The sequence below is a fragment of the Poeciliopsis prolifica genome, unplaced genomic scaffold, assembly GCF_027474105.1.
Source record: "Poeciliopsis prolifica strain line A6 unplaced genomic scaffold, Auburn_PproV2 SCAFFOLD019, whole genome shotgun sequence".
In the NCBI taxonomy this organism is placed as follows: domain Eukaryota; kingdom Metazoa; phylum Chordata; class Actinopteri; order Cyprinodontiformes; family Poeciliidae; genus Poeciliopsis; species Poeciliopsis prolifica.
Window position 1 is genome coordinate 1,725,448 of NW_026562394.1, and position 22,516 is coordinate 1,747,963.

General features: G+C 38.1%; 2 protein-coding genes across 3 annotated transcripts in view; one reads left to right on the forward strand and one right to left on the reverse strand.

The window, feature by feature from the left end:
* Nucleotides 1-7,573, reverse strand: part of nrg2a (neuregulin 2a) — an 84,208-nt gene extending 76,635 nt beyond the window's left edge. For both annotated transcript variants that reach the window (XM_055043591.1, XM_055043590.1), the window contains exon 1: nucleotides 6,298-7,573. In XM_055043591.1, coding sequence (XP_054899566.1) covers nucleotides 6,298-6,709 — 412 coding nt within the window. In that variant the 5' untranslated portion in view covers nucleotides 6,710-7,573. The remainder of the gene's footprint in view (nucleotides 1-6,297) is intronic.
* Nucleotides 7,574-11,849: 4,276 nt separating this feature from the next.
* puraa (purine-rich element binding protein Aa) lies at nucleotides 11,850-19,950 on the forward strand. The gene is made up of 2 exons (XM_055043869.1): nucleotides 11,850-12,111; nucleotides 15,342-19,950. Exon 2 carries the CDS (start codon nucleotides 15,431-15,433, stop codon nucleotides 16,286-16,288), a length of 858 nt encoding a protein of 285 aa, XP_054899844.1. The 5' UTR covers nucleotides 11,850-12,111; nucleotides 15,342-15,430; the 3' UTR covers nucleotides 16,289-19,950.
* The last annotated feature ends 2,566 nt before the right edge of the window (nucleotides 19,951-22,516 follow it).

The window sequence follows — 22,516 nt, forward strand, 5'->3', positions numbered from 1 at the left end:
ATCACAATGCTTGGGTAGTAGCAATATGTCAATCCATCACTCCACAAATTAACACACCTTCTTCTGAACACAGTTGTCAATATATTCCGTGATGCAAAGATGCAACTAGACTAAAAACAGCCACACAGTAAGAAAAGGGGTAATAATAGTTACACCCCTTAAACTTTTTCTCCCTTTGCCAAATTTCAACCGAAATCTCCTAAGTATTTTTATTTCTGAAATATGACAACAGAAAGTAGAAGAAATTGAAGGCATTAGACTGAGAAAGAGGTTAACCTCCCAGCAGAAAAATGACCCTAAACCAACATGCAGACATACATGATGCTGGCTCCGCCCCCAAGAGGAAGTAGAACAAACCTCAAATAAGCAAACAGTGGAGGGGAATTCAGTGGTTACCTGAAACATTTTAAGAGTAGTCTTTTCTTGCCTGTCGTTTTTGCCTCTATTGAGGTAAAATTCTCCAACTAGTCCTACATCAGGTCTGTAAGGTTATTTACGGTGAACAATGGAGAAATCAACATAAAATCTCAAGTCTCTCATAGCCAGAGGAAGATTGAGTGGCACAAAGTCTCACTGGATGTGACTGTGAAAACTGTGGCGGACACATTTTGCACATCGAAAACGGGTGATTAATAATTTAAATAATACCTGCTTGTGATAATCTGCCTTCAGGTGAATGCTTAAAAATAAACTGTGGTGCTTACATGTAAGCACAGCAGTTACTGCAGCACGTTTTCACGCTGTTATAGAGCTACCATTGGAGTTTGCACACATAAAATCAAGCATAACTACCTTCACTTATTGATCTACCAGTTACATTATTGCAGACAAAGTGTTAGTTGCCCTTCCTTACAGTTTCATTCAAGTGGACATGAGGTTGGCTGCAGGCTTTGATCCATTTCTTGCATCATTCCACACTCTGTTTGGGTTTTGGAAATGTCATAAATTGTATTCCACCCTCTACACGCTCTGAGTAACGGCTGGTGGGATTGCATGTTCCTCACTGACAACACTTTCCTGTTATTTTCTTTGAAATAACAGGAAATCACTAATGACTGCAGCCGTTAGCCAAGATAAACCCTGGCAATGTTCCTCCAGATAAGGGGCGTGGACTTAGGACAAATTGCGAGTGCAGATTGGTCTGTTTCTGACAAACCCGCACAATTGACAGATGGCGCCATGATTGTGCAATTAAAACCTAGACTTAAAGCCAATTAGGAATCTGCTGCAAAACGTAAAAATTAATGCCTACAGAGACTCTCCATCCAATCTAAGCTATTTACAAAGCTGGTTCAGACGTACCCAAACATACCTTGTAATTGCATCAAAATGTGATTCTAGTTCTGACTCAAAGGGTGAAATATGGATGTCAAACTTTTTTAATTTTTAGAAGCAAAAAATATATATATATATTCAAATGGAGCATTGTTTTTACTTGACAGCTGTGCTCTATTTCTTGTTCTCATATCAAAGAATATTACACTAACATATACTTGCATTTCTGGCTGAAACCACTGCCATTTATGAACATGTGACTATGGGCGGTTGCCCAGGGTGGCATTGGAAATGGAGCATACAAGCAGCAGATCAAACCTACTTGCTAGTTGAGCAATGAACAAATTTTTATTGCTTTTATGCATGTGCAGTCAATAGGGAGTTGGCGCCCTCTGCTTGCAACTAGGACTATTTTCCGTGCAGGAATGCAATACATTTTATCCCACCTCTAAATTTAGATATCTTGCATTTGTATTGATTGAGGTACTGCAAAAGAGATTTACTGAGGCTCCCATTCATGCAAGAACCACTACTGGTTGTAACACGTCAAAATTTGAATGGATTCCAGGTGTATTAAATGCGGAAGAAACCCAAGTTAGTCAGACGCAATGAAATATCCTATAGATTACAATATCTTTTTGTTATAGAAAAACAATTATTCTATTCATCCAGAAAAAGAAAACATGTACAAATTTGGAGGGACGCTTTATAACATATTTGTGTATTTTTTTTATGTTTCCTTGATAGAACAGCAACAACCACACGGTGGATGTGGCATTAAACAGTGACTTGTAAATGTATTCATGCACATTAAAGCTTTTTTCTTTTCACCATATAACTATCACGCATTTAAATTTGTTTTCTTTCAATTTTATTTGACCATAATGTCACAAAATGTAAAAATGCCAGCAGAGTATGAATACTCTTGTAAGACTTTGTTGAGTTGGGAAAGGAAGATGTGATTGGGAAAAAAAGTGTGATACCTGTTTTTCTGTTTTCTATATGTAGTCATAATATTTTATCTTTCTCCTTCTCTCATATTCTGTCTGTACTCTCTTTTTTTGTGTCTCTCTCACACACATACACACGCAGACACATGGTTGTGTACCTTCTGTAGCCAGGTAATACTGATTAAGTATGAATAGAAAAATTGCACAAATTCCTAGAGACACTTCAAAAGACCTTCAAACCATGGAGATCTATTGATGAAGAACACACGAAGAAAAGAGAGTCTGATGCAAACAAAATCTGGGTTTCTGGAAGCAACTTTAAGACTTTTCAGTCATAACCTATATGCATTCATTTCATAATGTCTGCAGTAAACCTCATATTTTAGTTACCCAGCAGAGTGCATTTTACATATGTTGCCTGAGTTTCTTGATCTATACAGAGATATTGAGCGTCATGAAACACAAATTTACCAGCTAAACTGATACTAACAGATTTTTATGTGGGATTAACTATATTTTACTAGAAATAATTTAATTGATAAAAAGAAGGTATAGCATAAGAGTCTGTGATGCGAGTACTACCTCTGAGTACAAGATTCATTATCTTGTAGGAGTTTTATGCTGAAGAGTGAGCTGGGACAGGTGGCTGTACCAGTTTAACAACTTGCTGACAGTCCTTTATTGAAGCTGTGATGTGACATGGTTCAGTGTGGGCTACTTCTAGCTCAACAAAAATTAAAAGCTGCATTAAATGAGTTAGACATCAAAGGGAAATACTAAAATGTGTTTATGAGCAGAGTTAACAGAACAGGAAAACTTGCTGACGAGTCAAAAGAAAACAAACCAAATCAGTTTCCCTGGTAAAGATGAGAAAAGCCTCTTTATTTATTAAGAGGCTCCGGTTTGAGATGATAAATCTCTTGATTGGGAAAAATAATCTAAAACACACCAGAGAAAGTAATATTAAATATTATCGAGCTGCAGAAGTATAATGCCGTACTTGTCATTGCTGCTGTTTTCTTTAGAAGAACCCAATCTTTGATTTAAGAACATTTTATTATGAGGGGATAAAATTGTATTTATTTTTATCAGCAAACTTACTTTCAAGCCTACAAATTCCTGTAAAATAAATAGAACTAAAGCTATTTAATTTTTACTTTTCCAAATGCATTAATGTCAAGGAACTTTAGGTTAGTAACCCATGACTTTATATTCCCTGGGTTATTTAAATGAATGATGGAGACAACAACTTCTTGTTGCTACTCTTCAAAACATAAAAGTCAAAAGCATGAGAGTGGAAAAATTACTGAATTCAACTTTGATTCCAAAGACACTTGTTCCCATTTTTGTTGGAACAATTGGTGGGGGGAAGGGATTCGCAAAATGATGGATTTTTTTTTTTATTTCAACATAAAGTAGAATCTGTAATTATTTATGAACGTTTCTGTACTAGACAAATAAGTATGTTTGTTATTTTTTTAAAGTGCATTAAAATAAAGCTAGAAGGTGGGTGTAATATTTTTCCATTGCTGTTTTTATTTTATTTTTTTATTTTATTTTTTTAAGTTTGAAAGCTGAGAATATCTGGTGTAGGTTTCATAAGCAGTTTCTATTAAACATGAAGTCAAAGCTCCAGCTGCTCGGCCGATCACAACTGTAGCATTCTTCGTCTCTTTGTGGTGTTCCATGCAGAGAAAGGTGTGTACTGCAGAGTCAAGTACAGCAAACACTCTCAGCACCGATGAAGCTTTGCTTTCAAAATAACAACAGGCTGCCCTGGAAAAGACATCTCCTTGATTGTAGATGATTTATCTCCATAATTCTGCAGCAATTAAACCTTTTAACCCAATCAATCATGCCTTGGGCAATGAAACACCCCCTATGCCATCACAGTTGTTTCTGCTGATAACTACCTGGAGGGTCTTTCTAATGTTTGGCACTGTGAATCCAACATCTGTTTCTTCCAAAAGCAGCTAAACTACAGATTAATCAAACAAAGAAAGTGCTTATGTTCCTTTTGTCTGTCTGAATGGAGCCCACATTCTGAGAGATCAGCAAGACCTCTGTACATGTGGCGTTGGCCTTTCATGTTCCAGTTTCAGTTACACTTTGCATGCAGTGGCAGGGGAGTTGAGAATTTGTTCATGAAAAAACAATCTACTTTTCTTCTATTGACACCTATATTTTACAAAACATGTTCACAATGATGCTGTATAATATCTCTCTTTTTCTTCCACTTTCTCATTCAATTTCAGTTCAGTTCAGTTTAGAAACGGTTGCCACTTTAAGGCACTTATCAATAAAGCTCTGGAGATGCTGCTCAAACCTTTATCCATCTAAACAAAAATATACACTACAATTTGAAGAAATGTTCCCCCCAAACATGTTTCACTATGTGTATGGTGCTCTTTTTGCTGATGCATATTACTCTTTCATTACCCTTTGAAACTATGGCCATAGAGTCCCAGTTTGGTTTCATTCATTCATTTAATCAGATCCAGATACTTTGGGAAAATAAAAGACTTCTGCCTTGCAAACTTACTTCTTACTCCAGACAAATGGAGCATACAAGAGATTGTTGTCACATACAGAGCACAAGCAGTACTTGCTAGAAATTTTTGCTGATCCTTCAATGTTACTTTATGCTTCTTGGCAACCTCTCTAACTAGTTTCTGTTTTATATTCTTCCTCATCTTGAAGATGTTATGTTTCGGTCACCGAAGCACCATTTTTCCTTCAGTTACTGATAATGGCGCACTTCACTTTAATACAGTATACCACAGTTAAGCTCGATAATATTTCATATTACTTTCTCTGGTGTGTTTTAGATTATTTTTCCCAATCAAGAGATTTATCATCTCAAACCGGAGCCAGTACTCTGGCTGGACCACTCCAAAAACATCAATCATTGTCAGACAAAATGCACCTCCAAAATTTAAAGATTAACTGAAAACTAAATCTGCCTGGAGTAAGAATAATTTTGAGAATAACAGAGCTTTTTGTAATTTTTTTCTTACCAAAAGCATGCGTTAACAAATAAAAAAATTCCTGTAGCTTGAGCAAATTCCCTCCAATTAATGGCAACAGGAAGCTGCAGAAGATTCAACTTTGAAATTAGATTAAAAACTGGTTTGACAACGTTTTAGAGTATTTCTGTGCACACTTATTGTGTACTGGGGTTATTGCAGCTTCTCATCTACTATTCTATCTTTTAAAGATGAATGAATTGTTTTTTTGCTGAAATTATAAAATAATCCCATTGAATGGGGCAATAATTAGCAAATAATTGATCCTGGTGTTGTTTGAAATCACACATTTTGACAAATTTTCTCAAAAGTTTTAACAAGAAAGTCTAAACTTATGAGAGTCCCTCTAAATTTATTTGAGACTATTAAATAAGAAAATAGTTGTAGTAAATCTGCAGCACTCATTTCTTCCTGCTGATAAGTACAGCTCACTCCTCTACACTTGTATGTGTAAAGATGCATATGGGTGAGAAGGACTTAGACTTCCAAACGCTTTAGGTATTAAAGCATTAAAGCTGGGTGTGAAACTAAAAATAGCCTAGGAACCAATTTGCTGAGGACAGCGTGATTTTCTACACGTGACAGGCAACCGGCAACACGGCGCTGTCCCTGGTGCTGAAACTGCATCCGGTAGAGGTTTTCGTCTTTATGTCTAATAAATCAGAGACATCGAACTACGAGTCCTATTTATGTTGGAGCTGCAATAGAACTGGGTCAACAGTTTAAAGCATCATTTTAATACAACGCTGAACAAGTGTTACAACTGTAATTCCTCCAAAGCAACAGTGCGAGGCGCATGCCGAGACTAATTCCGTTTACAGAATGAGAGAGAGAAAGAGAGTTTGATTGATCATGTGGGCTATGGAAGCCTGCGAGAATTGTGGAAAATTGCTGCATAGACGCCCCTTTGGCACCTATCGAGTGGCCAGTGACTCCAAGCCCTTCCGAGGCCAAGCAGCCAACCTGCACCGGCAGCCGGGTATACCTGTTAACACACTCCCCCATTCTTCCGGGTTCTGGACCTCAGAAAGGCAACATGAACTTACCGCAGTTCTCACACAAGATCCTCCCCACATCCTTCCTCAGGTTCTTCCCACTCGTGTCAACGGGCGCGAACGATGCCTTGAAAACCAAGGGCTCGTCCGTGGGGTCCATGAAAAAGATGTACTTGTGGTTCTTTTTCACTTTGGCGCACGGAGCCTCGGATCCGAACTCCCCCACGGTGACGAGCTGCTCCCGCTCCAGACCGCCGCTGTTCAGGGGCCAGACCTCCAGCACTTTGACACTCACACGGTACGGCTCCACGGACGCGTTCCCCGCAGGCGTGGACTGCACCTTGCCCTCGATCACCACGGCGGACCTGTAAGCTTGGTCCTGCAGGGAATTCAGACTCGGGGAGTAGCAGGCGAATGAGACCCCGATGAGCAGCATGGATAGATGCACCGGATCAAGCCTCATGCCGCCTGCTTTGGCTCGGTGGGGGCTGGTCGCGTTGCGGCAGGGCACTCTGGGCTGCGGGGCGATGGCGGTGGACCTGGGTTGAAGGAGGAGAAAGCGAGTAGGCTCCAGCAGTAGCACGGCAGCGCGGCGGACCTTGCATAAGTGTCCATGCCATCGGGATCCGCTGCTTTTTCCCCAAATGCTTTTCAGCGGGTAAACAGCAGCTTTTGCAGCAGGGATGACGCTGGCTTTTAAATCCAGTCACTGCTTCCTGCTAATGATAAGGCATTGTAAATGTTTCTTCTTTTTTTTTAAGGAAGGAATTGTAGACCCCCTCCCTTCTTCGTTATTCTGCCATAAGACGACGCCACTCTTTATATTTGCCCCCAAAAATTGCAGTGGGAAGGTACCGCTGTTATGGTTCTCCGTATCATCTGCAACGGAGGGAAGAGACGCAAAATGCTGCAGTGAAGCACAAGTTGGGGGAGCCTGATCGCAAAACAAAAGGACCCGTTTCATTCCACGAAAACAAAATAGAACAATGATAAAAAATAAGAACAATAAAAAAATAAATAAAAGGAATTATTTCTGCACGCCAGCTACAGCGTTAATACGCCGCCTTCCACCGCGGCTCTCTCTCCGCCTCCCCTACCAGCCGCTGACGGAGAGAAAATAAGACCGATCGCCAAGGGGCTCCAAAAAACAAAAAACAAAAACAAAAAACGCAGAATACAAGACACCGATGGACCAAAAGGGTCTGTCTCCCCCCCTATTAATTCTGCATGTCAGTCACTCCATGGTGTTTCTTCTGCGAGGATCTCTTGCTCTAATAAAACAAATGCAAATCCTAAATCCATGGCTCCCCCTCCTTACAAGCGCATCCTACTGTAGCCAAGGCATTTTGCCCCCTCTAAAAAAAAAAAAAGAAATTATAAAGATTAACAACAGGGATAGGGGGGGTGAAAAATGAAGCCGCATATGTAAGTCCTGGAACTCTGGCGATGACTAACACTGCGAAAGCGTTTCGGAGTCTTCGGGAGTCTGTTCTGAATGAGTTTTGCGTCTCATCCCATTAAGTCAAGCCCTGCATTCAGGTCACATTCGCCGCTCTGCCTCGGAAAAAAACTGAGGTTGAGGAACCCACATTTAATCTACACATCTAATTCAAATGCACTACAAAAGTCCACAACTAAAAAAAAAAAAAAAAAAAAAAACACTGACAGTTTTAGAAATAATAAATATTCTATTAAAACCTCTCCTCTTTATTTTTGTGTGTTTTTAGTTCAGTTTTAGGTTTGCACTTTTGCACAGAGCTTTAAGCCTCCAACCAAATTCAAATAGAATCCTTTGTCTGAGGTTTGTTTTGACAAATGTTATTGACAAACTAACTCAGGTAAGGAAGATAAAGGTTTAGTTTGTATGCTAGATACACTGCGGATACAGGACGTTGGAGTCAGTATTCACAAAGAGCGACATCTACCGGCCATAATGGTCATTCAAAAAAAGAGCATCCACACATGGTGGGCGCAGCTTCTCTATAAATTTGGAGAAGTCGAAAAGTTAGATGCACACTTAAGGTGTTATATTCTAAATGTTTATTTCTGATGATATTATGATTAAGAGCTACAACTAAGAAAAACTTAAATTTCTCAGAAATGTAAGCCATCTTAAGTTAGGGTTGAAACATTCATGGAGACTTCACTGTTGTCAAGCATACAGTCCAGATGGAGGATGAGTCACAAAGGTATATTAGTGAATAAGCTTTCAGAAGTTGGCTTACAGATGGTGCACTTAGGGGAAAACTTAGTGGAAGGTAAACGTGATAGAAAAAGACGAGCAATAGATAACACTGTAACAATGAAAGAACTGCGAAGTAAAAATCATTCTTACTGGAATTACATGGCATGGACAGTCAGTCCAGGACATGGAGTTCAGATGTTCCAGAATTAAAGTAAGAAGCTTCTAATCTGGACTATGGGGAAGTAGGACTGCAGTGTTGCTAAGTGATTCGAAGTCTATTTTTCAGTTGAAAGTCAGTCTTGCATTTTAATCAAAAAAAGATCTCAGAGTCTCAGAGCAGGGGTCTTCAGTTCAGTTTAGATGTGTCTCTGATTCAAAAGAAAGGAAAGGTATCAACAGAATGAATGGCTGGAACTATACACAAAATTTAATTAAAAGTTGCTTCAGAAGTAGCTGCAATATGTAACTTTTACAACAATATGTTTATTACATGTTTATGAAAACATGAGACAGATGATTTGTGAAAAGATCAAACTCCTCCGCTTCCTGTTATTGCCATCACCAGAAATGTGCTGCTCTCGGTCAAAAACAACCAATCCGAGCCAGTAGGAGGATCTTAGCTCAATATGCAAATAACAGAGAAACAACTTACAGTTCTAGGAAAACTACTTATCCACCATCACTGGAGGCCAAGCAAGCTAGCCTGGCTATTTGTGGCAGAGTCTGTTTTGGGGAACTAGCTGTAGGCAAGCAGAAAGCAATGGGGAGAGTGTGAGCAGCACTTACACAAGAGTAATTGACAGCCCTAGACCATTCTCTTGGCTCTGATTGGTTGTTTCTGAAGTCAAAGGAGCATAATTTTTGTTTTCCACAGATTATCTCTGTCATATCATACTGTCATGACATGGTGATTGTTTTAACAAACATGTAAAAAAAAAAGCAACATATTCAGATATACTCACTGATGTATATACAGTGTTGCATCTTTTTTTATACTTTATAGTTTTCCTTCAAATAAATTTTGTTTGTTTTTTACTTAAGTATAAAATAAATTATTGAGGTGTTTTTCCCATATTTCACATTCTTTTGGGACCATTTGGTCATACACTAATAAAGAAATCAAACATAGAAAGTAATCAAAATAAATTATTCAACAAGTGAAGGTATAGACAAAAAAGACACGTAACTTTAATTAGATAGTTTATGTAAAAACCTTTTCTGGTAATAAAAACGTCAAATTGTCTTGTGTGGAGAAACTACTTATATGGATTTCTTTGCTGTAATTTTGACACATTCGTCAGCACAAATTATTCATTATGATCTTCAGTTTACATACATTTTCAAATAGATATAGTGTTTGACTTGGTCCTTTTTACAGTTTTGCTTTCTCTCAAACCAAGTAAGAGTTTTACTGGCTGCATGTTTGGGACTATTGCTCAGAAATCCCACATCTTGTTTCATCGTTGTATTTTCATCAAAAATGCCCTTGTTCATTTCTCCAATCATCCTCCCTTCAATTATATGAAGTCCACCAGCACCATATGTGGTGGGCCAGCCCACGCCATAATGTTCCCACCTGCAAACTTCACCTTTGGCATAGTGTTTTGGTGGTGTTATGCAGGTCTGTTTTTCCTCCAAACATGATGTATGCACTGAAATCCAAAGAGTTCAACACAGGTAATTAGATTACATTTTCCCAGTATTTAACTGGCATGTGCAAATCTTCTGCAGCTTTTCCAGCCAACCTGAAGGGGATACTTTGTTAGATAGTTTAGATAAATGTAGCAAATAAATGAAGGCAAAGAAAAATGCTCTTGAAAAAAAGTAACTGAATGCAAAGGTGTTGAGGAGAAGCATTTGAAATTTTGAAAGAAATTCATAAAAAACTGAACTTTTGATGTGCTGAAGCTGCTATAAATTGGCTGTTTTTGATTGAGATTTTTATTTTCAAACAGTTCAGTACGCACAAAAGTTTTACTTTGTGGCAGTTTCAATCAGCAGGAAGGATGGATTGTGCACCATAAATTATTGTTGTGGATGTAGATCAAATGAAGGACATGTAACACTAGTAGATCTGTAATGACATCATTTCTAAATTAAAACAAATTTCAAGGTCAAACTTAAATCATTTAAAATTATTTATAGCTAAATCCGAGAGGCCTTTGCTGATTTGGGGGTCACTAGCAACAAGTTAGTTTTCTTAAATAAAGTTATTTACCTTGATAATCTGTATAAAAGTTTATCACTGTTACTTCAATTTTCATGTCTCTGGAGAATGCCCTCTGAGCTTCCGGCTTCCCTGCTCTCCGTGGTGCTGAAGTTGCAAAATTTTAAATCAGAGCCCATAAACCAGAACTTAACAGAAGAAAAATGTGCTAAATGTAGCCACAGATCAAACTTTGTGAATGTCTCCCACACTCTTAAATGAGCTTTCCTTCTCAGTCCTCTCTTTGTGTTGCCTTTTACACCAATCTAGTTTGTTTTGCTTTGGTAAAACAAGTTGCTTTATTGATGATATTTTGTGACATGTTCTCCTTGTGAACATTAATGACTATCTGCTGAGCAACTGTCAAAACAACACTGCTCCATATTTTGTGTAGGCTATGATGTCCCAATAACATGACGTTTCTACATGGAAACTCAATTTTATCTATATTAAATTCAAATTCAAAAATATATTATGGATCTTAAAGCAAAATTGAGATCCAGAATGATCTCATTTGTGGCTCCATGTTGGCTTTTCATTCATTTTGAACCATAATTATCAAATTTAGATGACATAAATACTTGAAGTATCACCATTTGTGAACTGGATGCAATGAGGAGTTTCATTTGTTTTTTTTTTTGTTTGTTTTTTTTTTTTTATGAATTACTAAAATAAGTAACTTCCAGTGATGGTCTGAATTATTGACATGAACTTGTCAATTCCAAATGTATCTTTCTCCACAGACCCTTATCAGCTGACCAGCTCCTTTTAGTTGTCACCCAAAAAATTAGAGTCAATGGAATTTTAGAGTGGATCTGACTTTTTCTGTTTTGGCTACTAAACTTTGGAACACATCTATTTTAATATTGTGCTGCGCCTTTGGCAAACTTGCTGAATGTGGTTTGCAATAAAGTAAATTAATATAAATTTAGACAAGTGGAGTTGTAGGAACTGGCAGACCTAACTGGGGACACCCAAAGTTATATTTAGCTTTGGGACATTGTAAAGCATTAAAGCATTATAATATTCTCAGGAAATGCAGGAGAACGTAGAATAATTATCACGTGAAAGTGACGTAAATTAAGACAGAAGTCATGAAAAAAGCTGAAACATTTAAAAGTACTGCTTACCTTAATGCATATTCCTTGCCTACCTGTTACCATTTTCAAGCAAAGCCTGCAATTCTTCTCCTCCACCAAAGTGAGGCATCGTACACCACTTTACGTGTTGACATCAGCGGCGCAACGTGCGGCGCCGAACTTGTGCGTGTGTCGCTCGGCGTGCCACGACTCGCCGTTTCTGGTCCATCTTGTGAAGCAGGCAGATGTAGTGTTGGGTGCTGCTAAAGAAGGGGCCGTTCGAGTGTCTGTCCATGAATCCTCCACCTCGTCTCGCCTGCGTTGCGTTGTCTGGGTTGTAAAGGCTCTCAGTCCCGCAGACGGAGCTGCGGGGGGCGGGGGGAAAGCAAAGAAAGGTAAGGTTACAGCAGGAACCAAATTCTGTGCGTACAGTTGCGATTTGGGTTATTGTAGCCGTCCTATTGAAGTGCCGTGACGTGCGACCAAGCATATGACAGCGCTCTGCAGAGTTTCCAAAGCATGACATCTCAACATATATGGCTGATCTGGAGCAGCGACGGAGCTGTCGTCTGGAGCGTCGCCACGCAGCGTTTCAGTGCCGGGATGTAGGGCAAAACTTTGTGAGGAGATTACGGGGTCTGGCTTCCACTAACTGCGACAGCACCTTATTATTGAGACAGAAGCCTGTTTTGGATCCGAACAGAAATACTTTTTTGTCCACCATTAAAAAACACCTGAACAAATATAAGGTGACCCACTGACAGCATTAAATAAGTTGATAGATTGGTTGTTCGTATACTGGAGCAGTAAATGGATCAGCCAGCAAGGAAAGAAACCAAGGAAGAAGGGAGGGAGAGAAAACAATGCAGGGTCCAGGAAACAAATATGTTGACCAGGTTTTTGGATCTAAAACTGCTGAAATTTGGTTGTTTCCTTGCCTAGTTTATGTGCAATGGGCAAAACGTTGCGACACTCGTAAGACTCAGGTTATTCGCTTAAGAAACGTTAATTACATAACATTTAGACTTATGTATGTCACAATTGTCCTCTATATTTAATTAAAATAAAAAAATATAAACAAAAAATGCTTATTTTAGGCTATGTGGACGGTTAAAAACAATACACGTCTTTTAAACTAAAATTAAGAAATAAATATCCGATTCATTGTCACAACTAATAATTTTTCACGCAAAAACAATGTCTCATACTTGACTTCACGGATCATTCTTGGACAGCATCCAGTAAAAAACGAGCACGTTTTCATATCTAAAATATTAATTCGTTTTGTAATATATTAGAATGGGATACCTGTCAGGTATGAGGAGTAATGGTTAATAAATGAAGAAATGTAACTAAAGAAAACTGAACAAATCTCACCAGGCCTTCAACATACCGCCTCAGCGCATCTCAAGATTTGACTTCAGACATCGACTTATTAATTTATTTTACTTACTTACATAGACTTCCACTGGAAAGGAAAATAAATGAGCCATCACTTATTATATTTATACTGTCAGCATTTTTATTACTCTGGGTATCAAAAATAATTATTTGCTCTTAAAAATATTCATGTTGTGTTTTTTGAAATTTTTGATTTTTAAAAAAATCTTTTGCTTAATATTTTATTCCTCATTAACAGTTTTTTTTAAACAATCTAAAACTGAAAAAAGTTTCATATCTAGCAGTATAATAGTTTGGATATTAGACTACCTTTCATCCGGGACCTTCAAAGTACCTTTGGAAACCGTACATAAATATTTCCTTTCAGGAGAAAATACTGAATTACTTTTTTATCATATGGCCTTCAGTGTATGTAAAAGTTTTGTTTGCTATCATTATTAAAAGTAACATATTAAATGTGAAACGGAGAAAAAGAAAGAGGAGACCGTCAATGTTTGGGCCAAAAAATAATCACGTTTTTAATTATTTATGTTATTTATTTAATTAATCATTTTATTTGCATTAAACCTCCTGTGTCGATGCTCACACATTTCATGGGCATTTTATTCAACTCAGCGAATCGGCCTATTGGCGATGTAATCTGCTATTGTTATCCATCGTTTTGTTTTTAGAAATGATTTTATTTGAACATTAATTGAAGCACGGCGAAACATCTGCTTGAAATGGCGTTAAAACACATTTAAAATATTTCAAATAAAAATTAGCCAACGGTTAATTATACAGTGGACCAGAAACAGCTAAGAGTACATTTTTCCACCTATGTTTTATTTACGATATGTTTTTTATTAGGCTGGCATAAAACTACGACTTTCCCTTAAAAAAAAAAAAGAAAAAGATATATATTTTAACTTAAATAAATACATTCATTATGCATTACTTTATATTTTTAGTTATTTGTTGTTGTTGTTGTTTTTTTCATTTTATTATAAAAGTTGTATTAGTTCTAGTTGAGTCGTTGTGCTATGAAGGAGATGCGTCGCCCAATTAGCTAGTTTAACCAACACATATACAAATTACTTATCACGCTGGTAACAGTTTTTGAATACTACATGCCTTCATTCCAAGTTCACCGCGCCTCAAAATGTGATTTAAGTGACAAAATGCTGCTGATCGTGGTTCTACTGCACAGCAGACCGTGTACTGTCACTCAACAGACATTTACAAGGAAAGATCTGCCACCTGATTCGTGAGTGTGGACAACCCGTAGAATAAGTATAAGGGATGGCTCGTAAACGATGTGCGGCCAAACAGCGGGGAGGAGAGAGGCCTCTGTGCTAATTAAAGGCTCCAAGCAACGTGGCAACAGCCATTATCAATACGGCGGCAGACCATGTTGGCTTTAAAGTAAATATTAAAATAAATAAGTTTTTTTTATTTCCCAAAGCGCGGGTTAAGGTTACAAGCGTACCATAACTGTTCAGTTTATGGAACTGAACAGTTATGAACGCCCCTGTCGGATTCTGCAGATTTCTTGCTTTGATTTGTCTTTAGTCATTTGGAAAAAGTGACTTAATGACTCACTATCGCCCTGCCAAGATCATTATTATGGAAATGTGTGAATATTTCTTAATTATAAAATGGAGAATATTTACATTTTCATAACAAGTCATCCTGCTGACTCTTTGCTGGAAAAGAGAGATTGGTCTACTCTGTGCTACAGACACAGAACACCACATCTCAAAAAACAGACATGACTTTACTGACCTATGATTTTATTTTTTGCCTGAATGTGGCCCACACATACACCCATATTTGTGTATATATATATATATATATATATATATATATATATATATATATATATATATATATATATATATATATATATATATATATATATATATATATATATATTGGTTTGTTTGTTTTTGTTTTTTTAATTATTATTATTTTTAGTAAGTTACATACAATTTTCAGGTAATCAGCATTAGAAAAAGAAAGTAGGGTCTTCCCACAAAGAAAAAGTACCTGTTCTTTCGTCGCGTGTCCCGAATAATCGAAACTGATATTAATCTGTGGAATTCGTAAGTTTCGTTTTACTTGAAGCGAAAAGACAGCTCCTGACATCAGGAAAACACCGGGAGATGGAGAACTCAGCAGCAGTTTTCGATCTGCATTAACGTACCCTCCCTTTCCCTTTCCTCGCTGTTTTATACCTGTGTAGATCTCGCGAGAGCTCCGAGCACGGGCTCAGCTGGCCGTGGCTTTGCAGCAGACGGAAGGAGAAGGCAGGCGAGGCAGGCAGGCAGCATCATGGCGGACAGAGACAGTGGAAGTGAGCAGGGAGGAGCAGCCACGGGCCCAGGCTTCGGCTCCATGCACCTAGCGGCAGGAGGGGCGGGCTCGGCTTCCGGGCTCCAGCATGAGACGCAGGAGCTGGCGTCTAAGCGGGTCGACATCCAGAACAAGCGCTTCTATTTGGACGTTAAGCAGAACGCGAAGGGCCGCTTCTTGAAGATAGCCGAAGTCGGGGCCGGCGGAAACAAGAGCCGCCTCACACTCTCCATGTCCGTGGCGGTCGAGTTCCGAGACTACTTGGGGGACTTCATCGAGCACTACGCCCAGCTGGGACCGAGCAACCCTGGGATGGTACAGGACGAGCCCAGGCGGGCGTTGAAAAGTGAGTTCCTGGTCCGGGAGAATCGGAAATACTATATGGATCTGAAAGAGAACCAGAGAGGACGGTTTCTGCGGATCAGACAGACCGTTAACCGGGGGCCCGGGTTGGGATCGACGCAAGGCCAGACGATCGCTCTTCCAGCACAGGGACTTATTGAGTTTCGCGACGCTCTGGCTAAACTTATTGACGATTACGGCGTAGAGGACGAGCCCGCGGAGCTGCCGGAGGGATCGTCGTTGACTGTGGACAACAAGCGTTTTTTCTTCGACGTCGGCTCCAATAAGTACGGCGTGTTTATGAGGGTGAGCGAGGTGAAGCCCACCTACCGCAACTCTATCACGGTGCCCTACAAAGTGTGGTCCAAATTCGGAAATACTTTCTGTAAATACGCCGAGGAGATGAAGAAGATCCAGGAGAAGCAGCGGGAGAAAAGGGCATGCGAGCTGCAGCAACAAGAGGAGATGCAGGCGGACGACGGAGACGAGGATTGATAATAGAGAAAACGTGCAAGAGTAATGAAAAATAACAAGAGAATTAAAGTAAAAACTCTACTGTATAAAGAAAAATCTAAATATTTTAACTGTAAAGGTTTAACTCCAAGGGAGCATCACTCTCAGTATAAGAAACCACAACCTGACAGTTATGACATGTTGTCACTCATCTGCTGGATGTTACCCCACTTATCACCATTAATACAGTAATAGGCTGCTAAACAAAGTAATAACATTATATTTGAACATTGATTCCTACTTGACAAACAATATTGAACGGAGTGTTTATTTCCCTTATTAACAGAGAACTTTTGTACCAGTTAAAGCTATTGTTAAAAAAAGGAGAAAAAAAAAGTGTTTGCAATGTTCAAATGGAAATAAGAGGGGCGCGGGGGTCCTTTACATGTGAGCTAATGACTTCAGCACAAATCAGATATTTAAATTTTTCAAAAAAACAAAACAAAATTCCAAATCTTTGTAAAAGATTGTCACATGTACTCGCCATCCTATTTACCTTTACCTGTGAGTAGAGATGTGTTTACACATAAATCATATATGAGGGCTAGGCCTGCTATGGAAACTGGTTAGATGTCATGCAGTATATTAAAAAAAGGAATATATAGGCATTTTCATGAAATGAAATAAGTGCTATTTTTGTTGTGCAATATGCATTTCAGATAAATCGATTTATATTGAACTGGTCAACAGTTGACATGACCATTGCTAGAGGCATTCAAAGAAATATAGATATTGTGATTTTTCTTTATTTTTTTGTTTGAGTTGAAATTGTTGCCATGCAGATCGATATATTATAGATTACCGGTACCTTTTTGTCTCGTTGTTGATGCAATGTGGTAATTATAAAAGGTACGTTCTGTGTATTTCATAGAGGAAATGCGGTGACATGTAGCAATTTGCCCCATTTGCAAATTATTTAACAAGACACACGCCCTTACACATGAGCTGTGTTAATTGGCCGAGTTAAATGCGTAGATGCATTGAAATGAGTGGAAATGGAGATGCACCGATCACAATTGATGGTTTTCTTTAAAATCCAACCAGCTAATTCTTTTGTGTTTATCATGGTCTGTTAGAAATTAAAGGCATGATCATTTTTCTGATGTCTTTTAGATGAACTTTTTAAAGTTTTAGAAAGAATTTCAAAGTACATGCTATTTGTTGATGCATTTTTTGGGGAGTTTTTTGCATTTAGAGAATAGAAAAAGCTTTTTTTTCCCCCATTATTTGACTGATTCCGATTGATTGTTTGGTGCATCTCGACCCTAATAGTAACTTTTTGTTGACATGTTTCGTCTTTAGAGATGCACCGATCACTTTTTATTTTGGCCAGTAACACTTTGTGATTTTCTTTAAACTTCGCCATGTTTAACAGACTCCAAATTGCAACATGTGCTGTTAGCTTTTGGTGGGGAGAGGTCATTGTCTGGGTAAATGATCGGTGCATTTCTATCTGAAACATCTTTTTGTGATCTTGCTCAGTCGTAAGAGTCTACATTGTGCCAAGGAGTGCTATTGCTGCATGTTAACCTGCACTATATGAACCGTTTCATTGATAGGAATCTGAAGTTTGAGTACTTATCCAAAAGTCTTTGGCACAGTTAAAGCAGAAATGGTAATCAGAATATCACCGTTGGTTTAGAAGGAGCCCCCCCCTCTCCCCCAGGTACACACCTGGCTCAGCTGAGGAGGAGGAACATGATGAGGAGGGGATTTAGTCACCTGTTGGTGGTTCTCCAACTTTAGCCCTACAAGTTTAAGGCCTGAGTGGTTACTTTGGATGCACACTTGCAGCTTTACGTCAGATTTGGGATTGGAAGCAGTCTGGTCTATTTGTAAATATTTGGGCTGCCACTTGTTAAAAAGACTGGTTCTGGAACCAGTTCAGTCGCATCTCATAGATGTTCGATAGCAGTTTTATAAACTCTTTTGTCAGTAAACTCCAGAGAAACTGGCAACAATCAGTTTATTTCAGATTTACCTCATCATTAAATCAAACGATTGCTCCCACCTTCCAATTGACTGGAAACCAGCAAAACTAGACTGTCCTTTTCCTTGACCACCTTATTTTTTTGGGAGCATCCGGATTAAAGCCTAAGCCACACCTGTATGGGAGAGCGTCCACTTTCAGCATGTAAAACGACCTGGTGCCTTACACACTCCGCATGCTTACACGCTGGCCTGGTGCTTTGGATTGCAGTTTTAGCTTCTTCTTCTTCCAGTTTTGTCTCGGCCCCCTTGTGTGCTAGTGCACGACTCGTGGTGCTAAAAGGGTTTGCTACAAATCCTGGGAGCAGAATTGTTAACTTTCTTTCTGCTACCTTCCTTCCCTATATAACTTCATTGCCATCCCCTTTTTAGCCATCCAGGTATCGGCCTACATGTAAACATGGAAGGGGGTGGTCACCTCCATGCAAGACGATCCAGAGGAGCAGGCTCGTGTCTCGCTGAGCGGGGGCTAATTGTGTGAAATAAGACCTCGACGGTAAGCCCCCACCCCACTTAAATTGTTAATTTTTCAGCTAAAATGGTTAAGTGGTGGTTATATGTGGCAGTAAATGGGGAGTAGCGAACATAATTTTTATTTTTTTCTCAAAGTGTAACTCTACCTTTTCAGCATTATCCCACTTTATTTGTGATATTGGAATGTTTTTGTCCATAAAAGAAAGAGATATATCTATTTTATTTTTGTTTTCCTGTGCAACATTTCATCACTGTGTGCAATATCATATGTGCCAATGGTGGCAATATATGTGTATCAATTAAATATATGATTATAATTTGAAAAGCATGTGACTGAATTCCATGTGTTTTTCTCATGAAGGAGTCGTACGCCTTTATTTGCACTCAAAGTTTCACCCTGGAGAGAAAAAAAAAAAGAAAAAAGAAACGGATACCAAGGGTCTTAGCAGCCTGTTGGGTCAAGCAGTTCACATATGTACTTTAACTTGAAACAAAACATTGTCACTGCGAATGTGCCCCTCTAAGAAAAGGGTTGTGGGTTGTTGAAGATAGACTACAAACATCCAAATGGAGGTTGTTTTTGTTTTATGGAAAAAAAAAGAAGAAATCTCCATTTTTAGCTTTAAGCTAAGAAAAGGTGCTTCAGTCTAATCCTCATTAAGATGTATGGTGAACTGTCTTCAGTGGTTGTTGTGTGTAGCACTTTGCTTTTCCCAGGTTAATGAAACGCCTGACCAATACTTGTTTAACAATGATCTCATCAAAGAATGTCGTTCTTTCTCTTATGTTGCCTCTTTTTTTTTTGTTCAAATGTTATATATGATTTGCTCATTTGATGCATTAAGTATAATTTATGTACATTTGACAAATTTAAAAGAAAGAATAAATTTATTTCTCCCACTCAGTGGGAATCTACATAAAAAAATGTATGTCTCCCCCCCATGTTTTGTTTCCTGTGCAGGAGGGTCGGGGAGGAAGAAAAAGTTTATTTTTGATGTAGTGTTGTCTACAATGTCTGAATCTGCGTTTGCAATGATACTAATTACTAAAGCTTAATTTTACAGCCTCCAACATGCAAACCTTTCAACTATTTAATGACTTATGTCTTCTTGGAAAATTTCAAAGTACTGTATATGTAATAAATGCCAGGCTGTAAAATAAAGCATCACTTTATTCTCTAATCATCTGGACTGACTGGGATTTTTGGTCCTCTGCATCAATCACATTTCTGTTTAACCCTTTAATGCTTGATACAAAACACAAGTTTAGAAAAAAAAAATCTGTAGCTCAAATGTTTTTGACAAGATGTTCCTCTCTTTACATTATTATATTGCTGAATTATATTAACGATGTCTAGACTTGATGTCCAGTCAAAAAAATATTTTATTTTAAATTGCTTTAATTAAGCAATATATGATGGCATTTAAGAAAGGACATCCTGTTTAAGGACATGCTACTTGTCCTAATTAAGTACAGGCTGACCTTGGTTGAGGTTTTGTTTGTTTGTTTTACTAAGTCCTTGGAAATTCTGATATGGCTTCAGTATAATAGAAGATATACTTTGCAAAAACATTTTTCTTTATCTCTCGACTTCATGGAACATTTTCCCAGGAGTCTTGGGGATCGTGAAGATGTTTTATGGCACTAATTAAATGGTACTTTATGCATTAAAGTACCATGAGAACTGATGAGGACTGAGAATGTAGTTAGCATAAGTGATGTAAAAAAAAAAAAATTCAGTCAGTTAATTTATTTAACAAGTGTGAGCATTTACTTTTTACTTAAGGTTGATTTGGATTGCTTTTGTTCCTGAACACATCAAATATTCTTTCAAAACCAGATTTTTAATTATCTTTTTTATTTACTCAGGTTATCTTTCTGATATTAAAATGTGTGCATGAAGAATTCTGTCTGTATTTAAATTATGACTTTTGTTGAACACATATTTTTTACCAACAGACTAAAGAAAAATTCCCCCTTTATATTTCTACAAGATTTTAAGCCCCACTTTAAGGGGCACACAGCTTTTGCACTGTTGAATACAACTTGTACTTATCACCTATATTACTAATGTTAGCCGCTAGATGGCGGAAATCAAGAAAAGGATTCAATGCAGTATGCTTTGATGAAGGTAACATTTCTGGAGACATGGGTCTCAGAAATTATTGGTTTTAGGATCAAAATATAATAACAATTTGATGTTGACTCACGGCACGCGCCAGTTTATTTCAGAAAATAATTTAATACAACTTTTGCTTCCAGTCGTATTTGGCTCTTCACAATGCATTCTGAAAAATCACAAACCTAAGGTGTGTCTGTACTACCCTTCCCTTCCAGAACGACCACGGTGAGTGTTTCATGCACATTCGCTGTAGAATATTTATCATGAAACTGTTCAAACTTATTGTTGGCAAGGGGCGAACACGAGGAAATTAAGACTTTTCAGCAAAGACGCTAACTGGTGTTTACCAACACGACTCGTTTGGTGGGTTCTGGGTTGAACTCGAGCAAGTTCAACCCAGAACCCACCACAGTAGGCAGTGAAAGGAGGTCAAACTTATATTTTATTTCAGTTGAAACTTACCTCCATCAACTGATGATCCACTCCTTAGTTAAAATCGGATGCTTTTTGCTTGCTGCAGAGGTATCTGCTTCCATATCTATTTGTGGTGACATGGTGGTGGTATTGTGTGTGCGAGGGGCGATGATTTTGTTTAAAATGTCGCCGCCATTTTTTGGCAGATGAACTTAAATGTTCTGCTGTTGTCGGGGCCAGACTTTGCCAGTGACGTAATTCATTGCTGGGACATTTTCCTTACGGCCGCTAGATGGCGCCCTTTACCCATGAATGGCTGGCTGAGCGAAAGTTCTAACTCGAAATTTCAGCCAACAGTAGGAACCTTTCAGAAGATCGATCTGTTGAGAGGACTTATGGAACAAAGGGAAATATTATTCATTCGTGTTTCAACAGATATGTATGATTAATGTTTGTTCTACAGTGTGGTGCAAAATCACAGTGTATTTCGCATGGAATGGTTACATTGTTTAAATAGGTATTTACAAATCTTTTTGAAATGCCAAAACCTGGCCTAATTTTGCTACATTTCACAGCAGTAGTGACATTTTCGGAAAATAAATATAAAATACATTTTAAAAAAGGTTAAGGTTAATGAAATACATTAAAATGTTTTTGTTTTTTTGTCAGTTTTATTTTGTTATTTGTTTATTTGTTAGTAGCTTTTATTTTTGTCTCTTCTTATCAAGAAAATATGTGTTTTTCTGGGACCTTGCTGTATTTTGTTAGTTAGTTCGTTGTTTTCCCAGATTAAGATTTGCAAAAACCCTTTTTACTGCTATCACATAATCTAAGACAGAACATTTCACAATGCTTTTAGTTTGAGGACTTATGTTTAATTTTAAAAATGTTATGTTACCACCCTAGCTGATGTGCATAAAGCCTTATAAAAGAAAAACTGTTTTATTGTGTCACTTTTTAAAAGCCTGGTAGAGTCCAATAAAGTGCCTATGATTCTGCAGGGTGTCATATGTTTTAGTTGTTTTAGCTGATGCTAGCAGCTCTACATTAGTTATGATCGGGATGAATTCCAGATGTGAGCTGCAATTTTTAAGTAAAGCAGTTTTCTTTTCATCTCTTTTTTTTAATATTCCCAAAGTGTTTCCTGGATTGCAGTCTTCCAATTATTTGAGATATATATGTGTGTGTGCGTGTGTATGCGTGTGTGCATG

Bases quoted from the DNA above. Each gene is read 5' to 3' on its own strand.
- puraa (XM_055043869.1), top strand. From the start codon at position 15,431: ATGGCGGACAGAGACAGTGGAAGTGAGCAGGGAGGAGCAGCCACGGGC.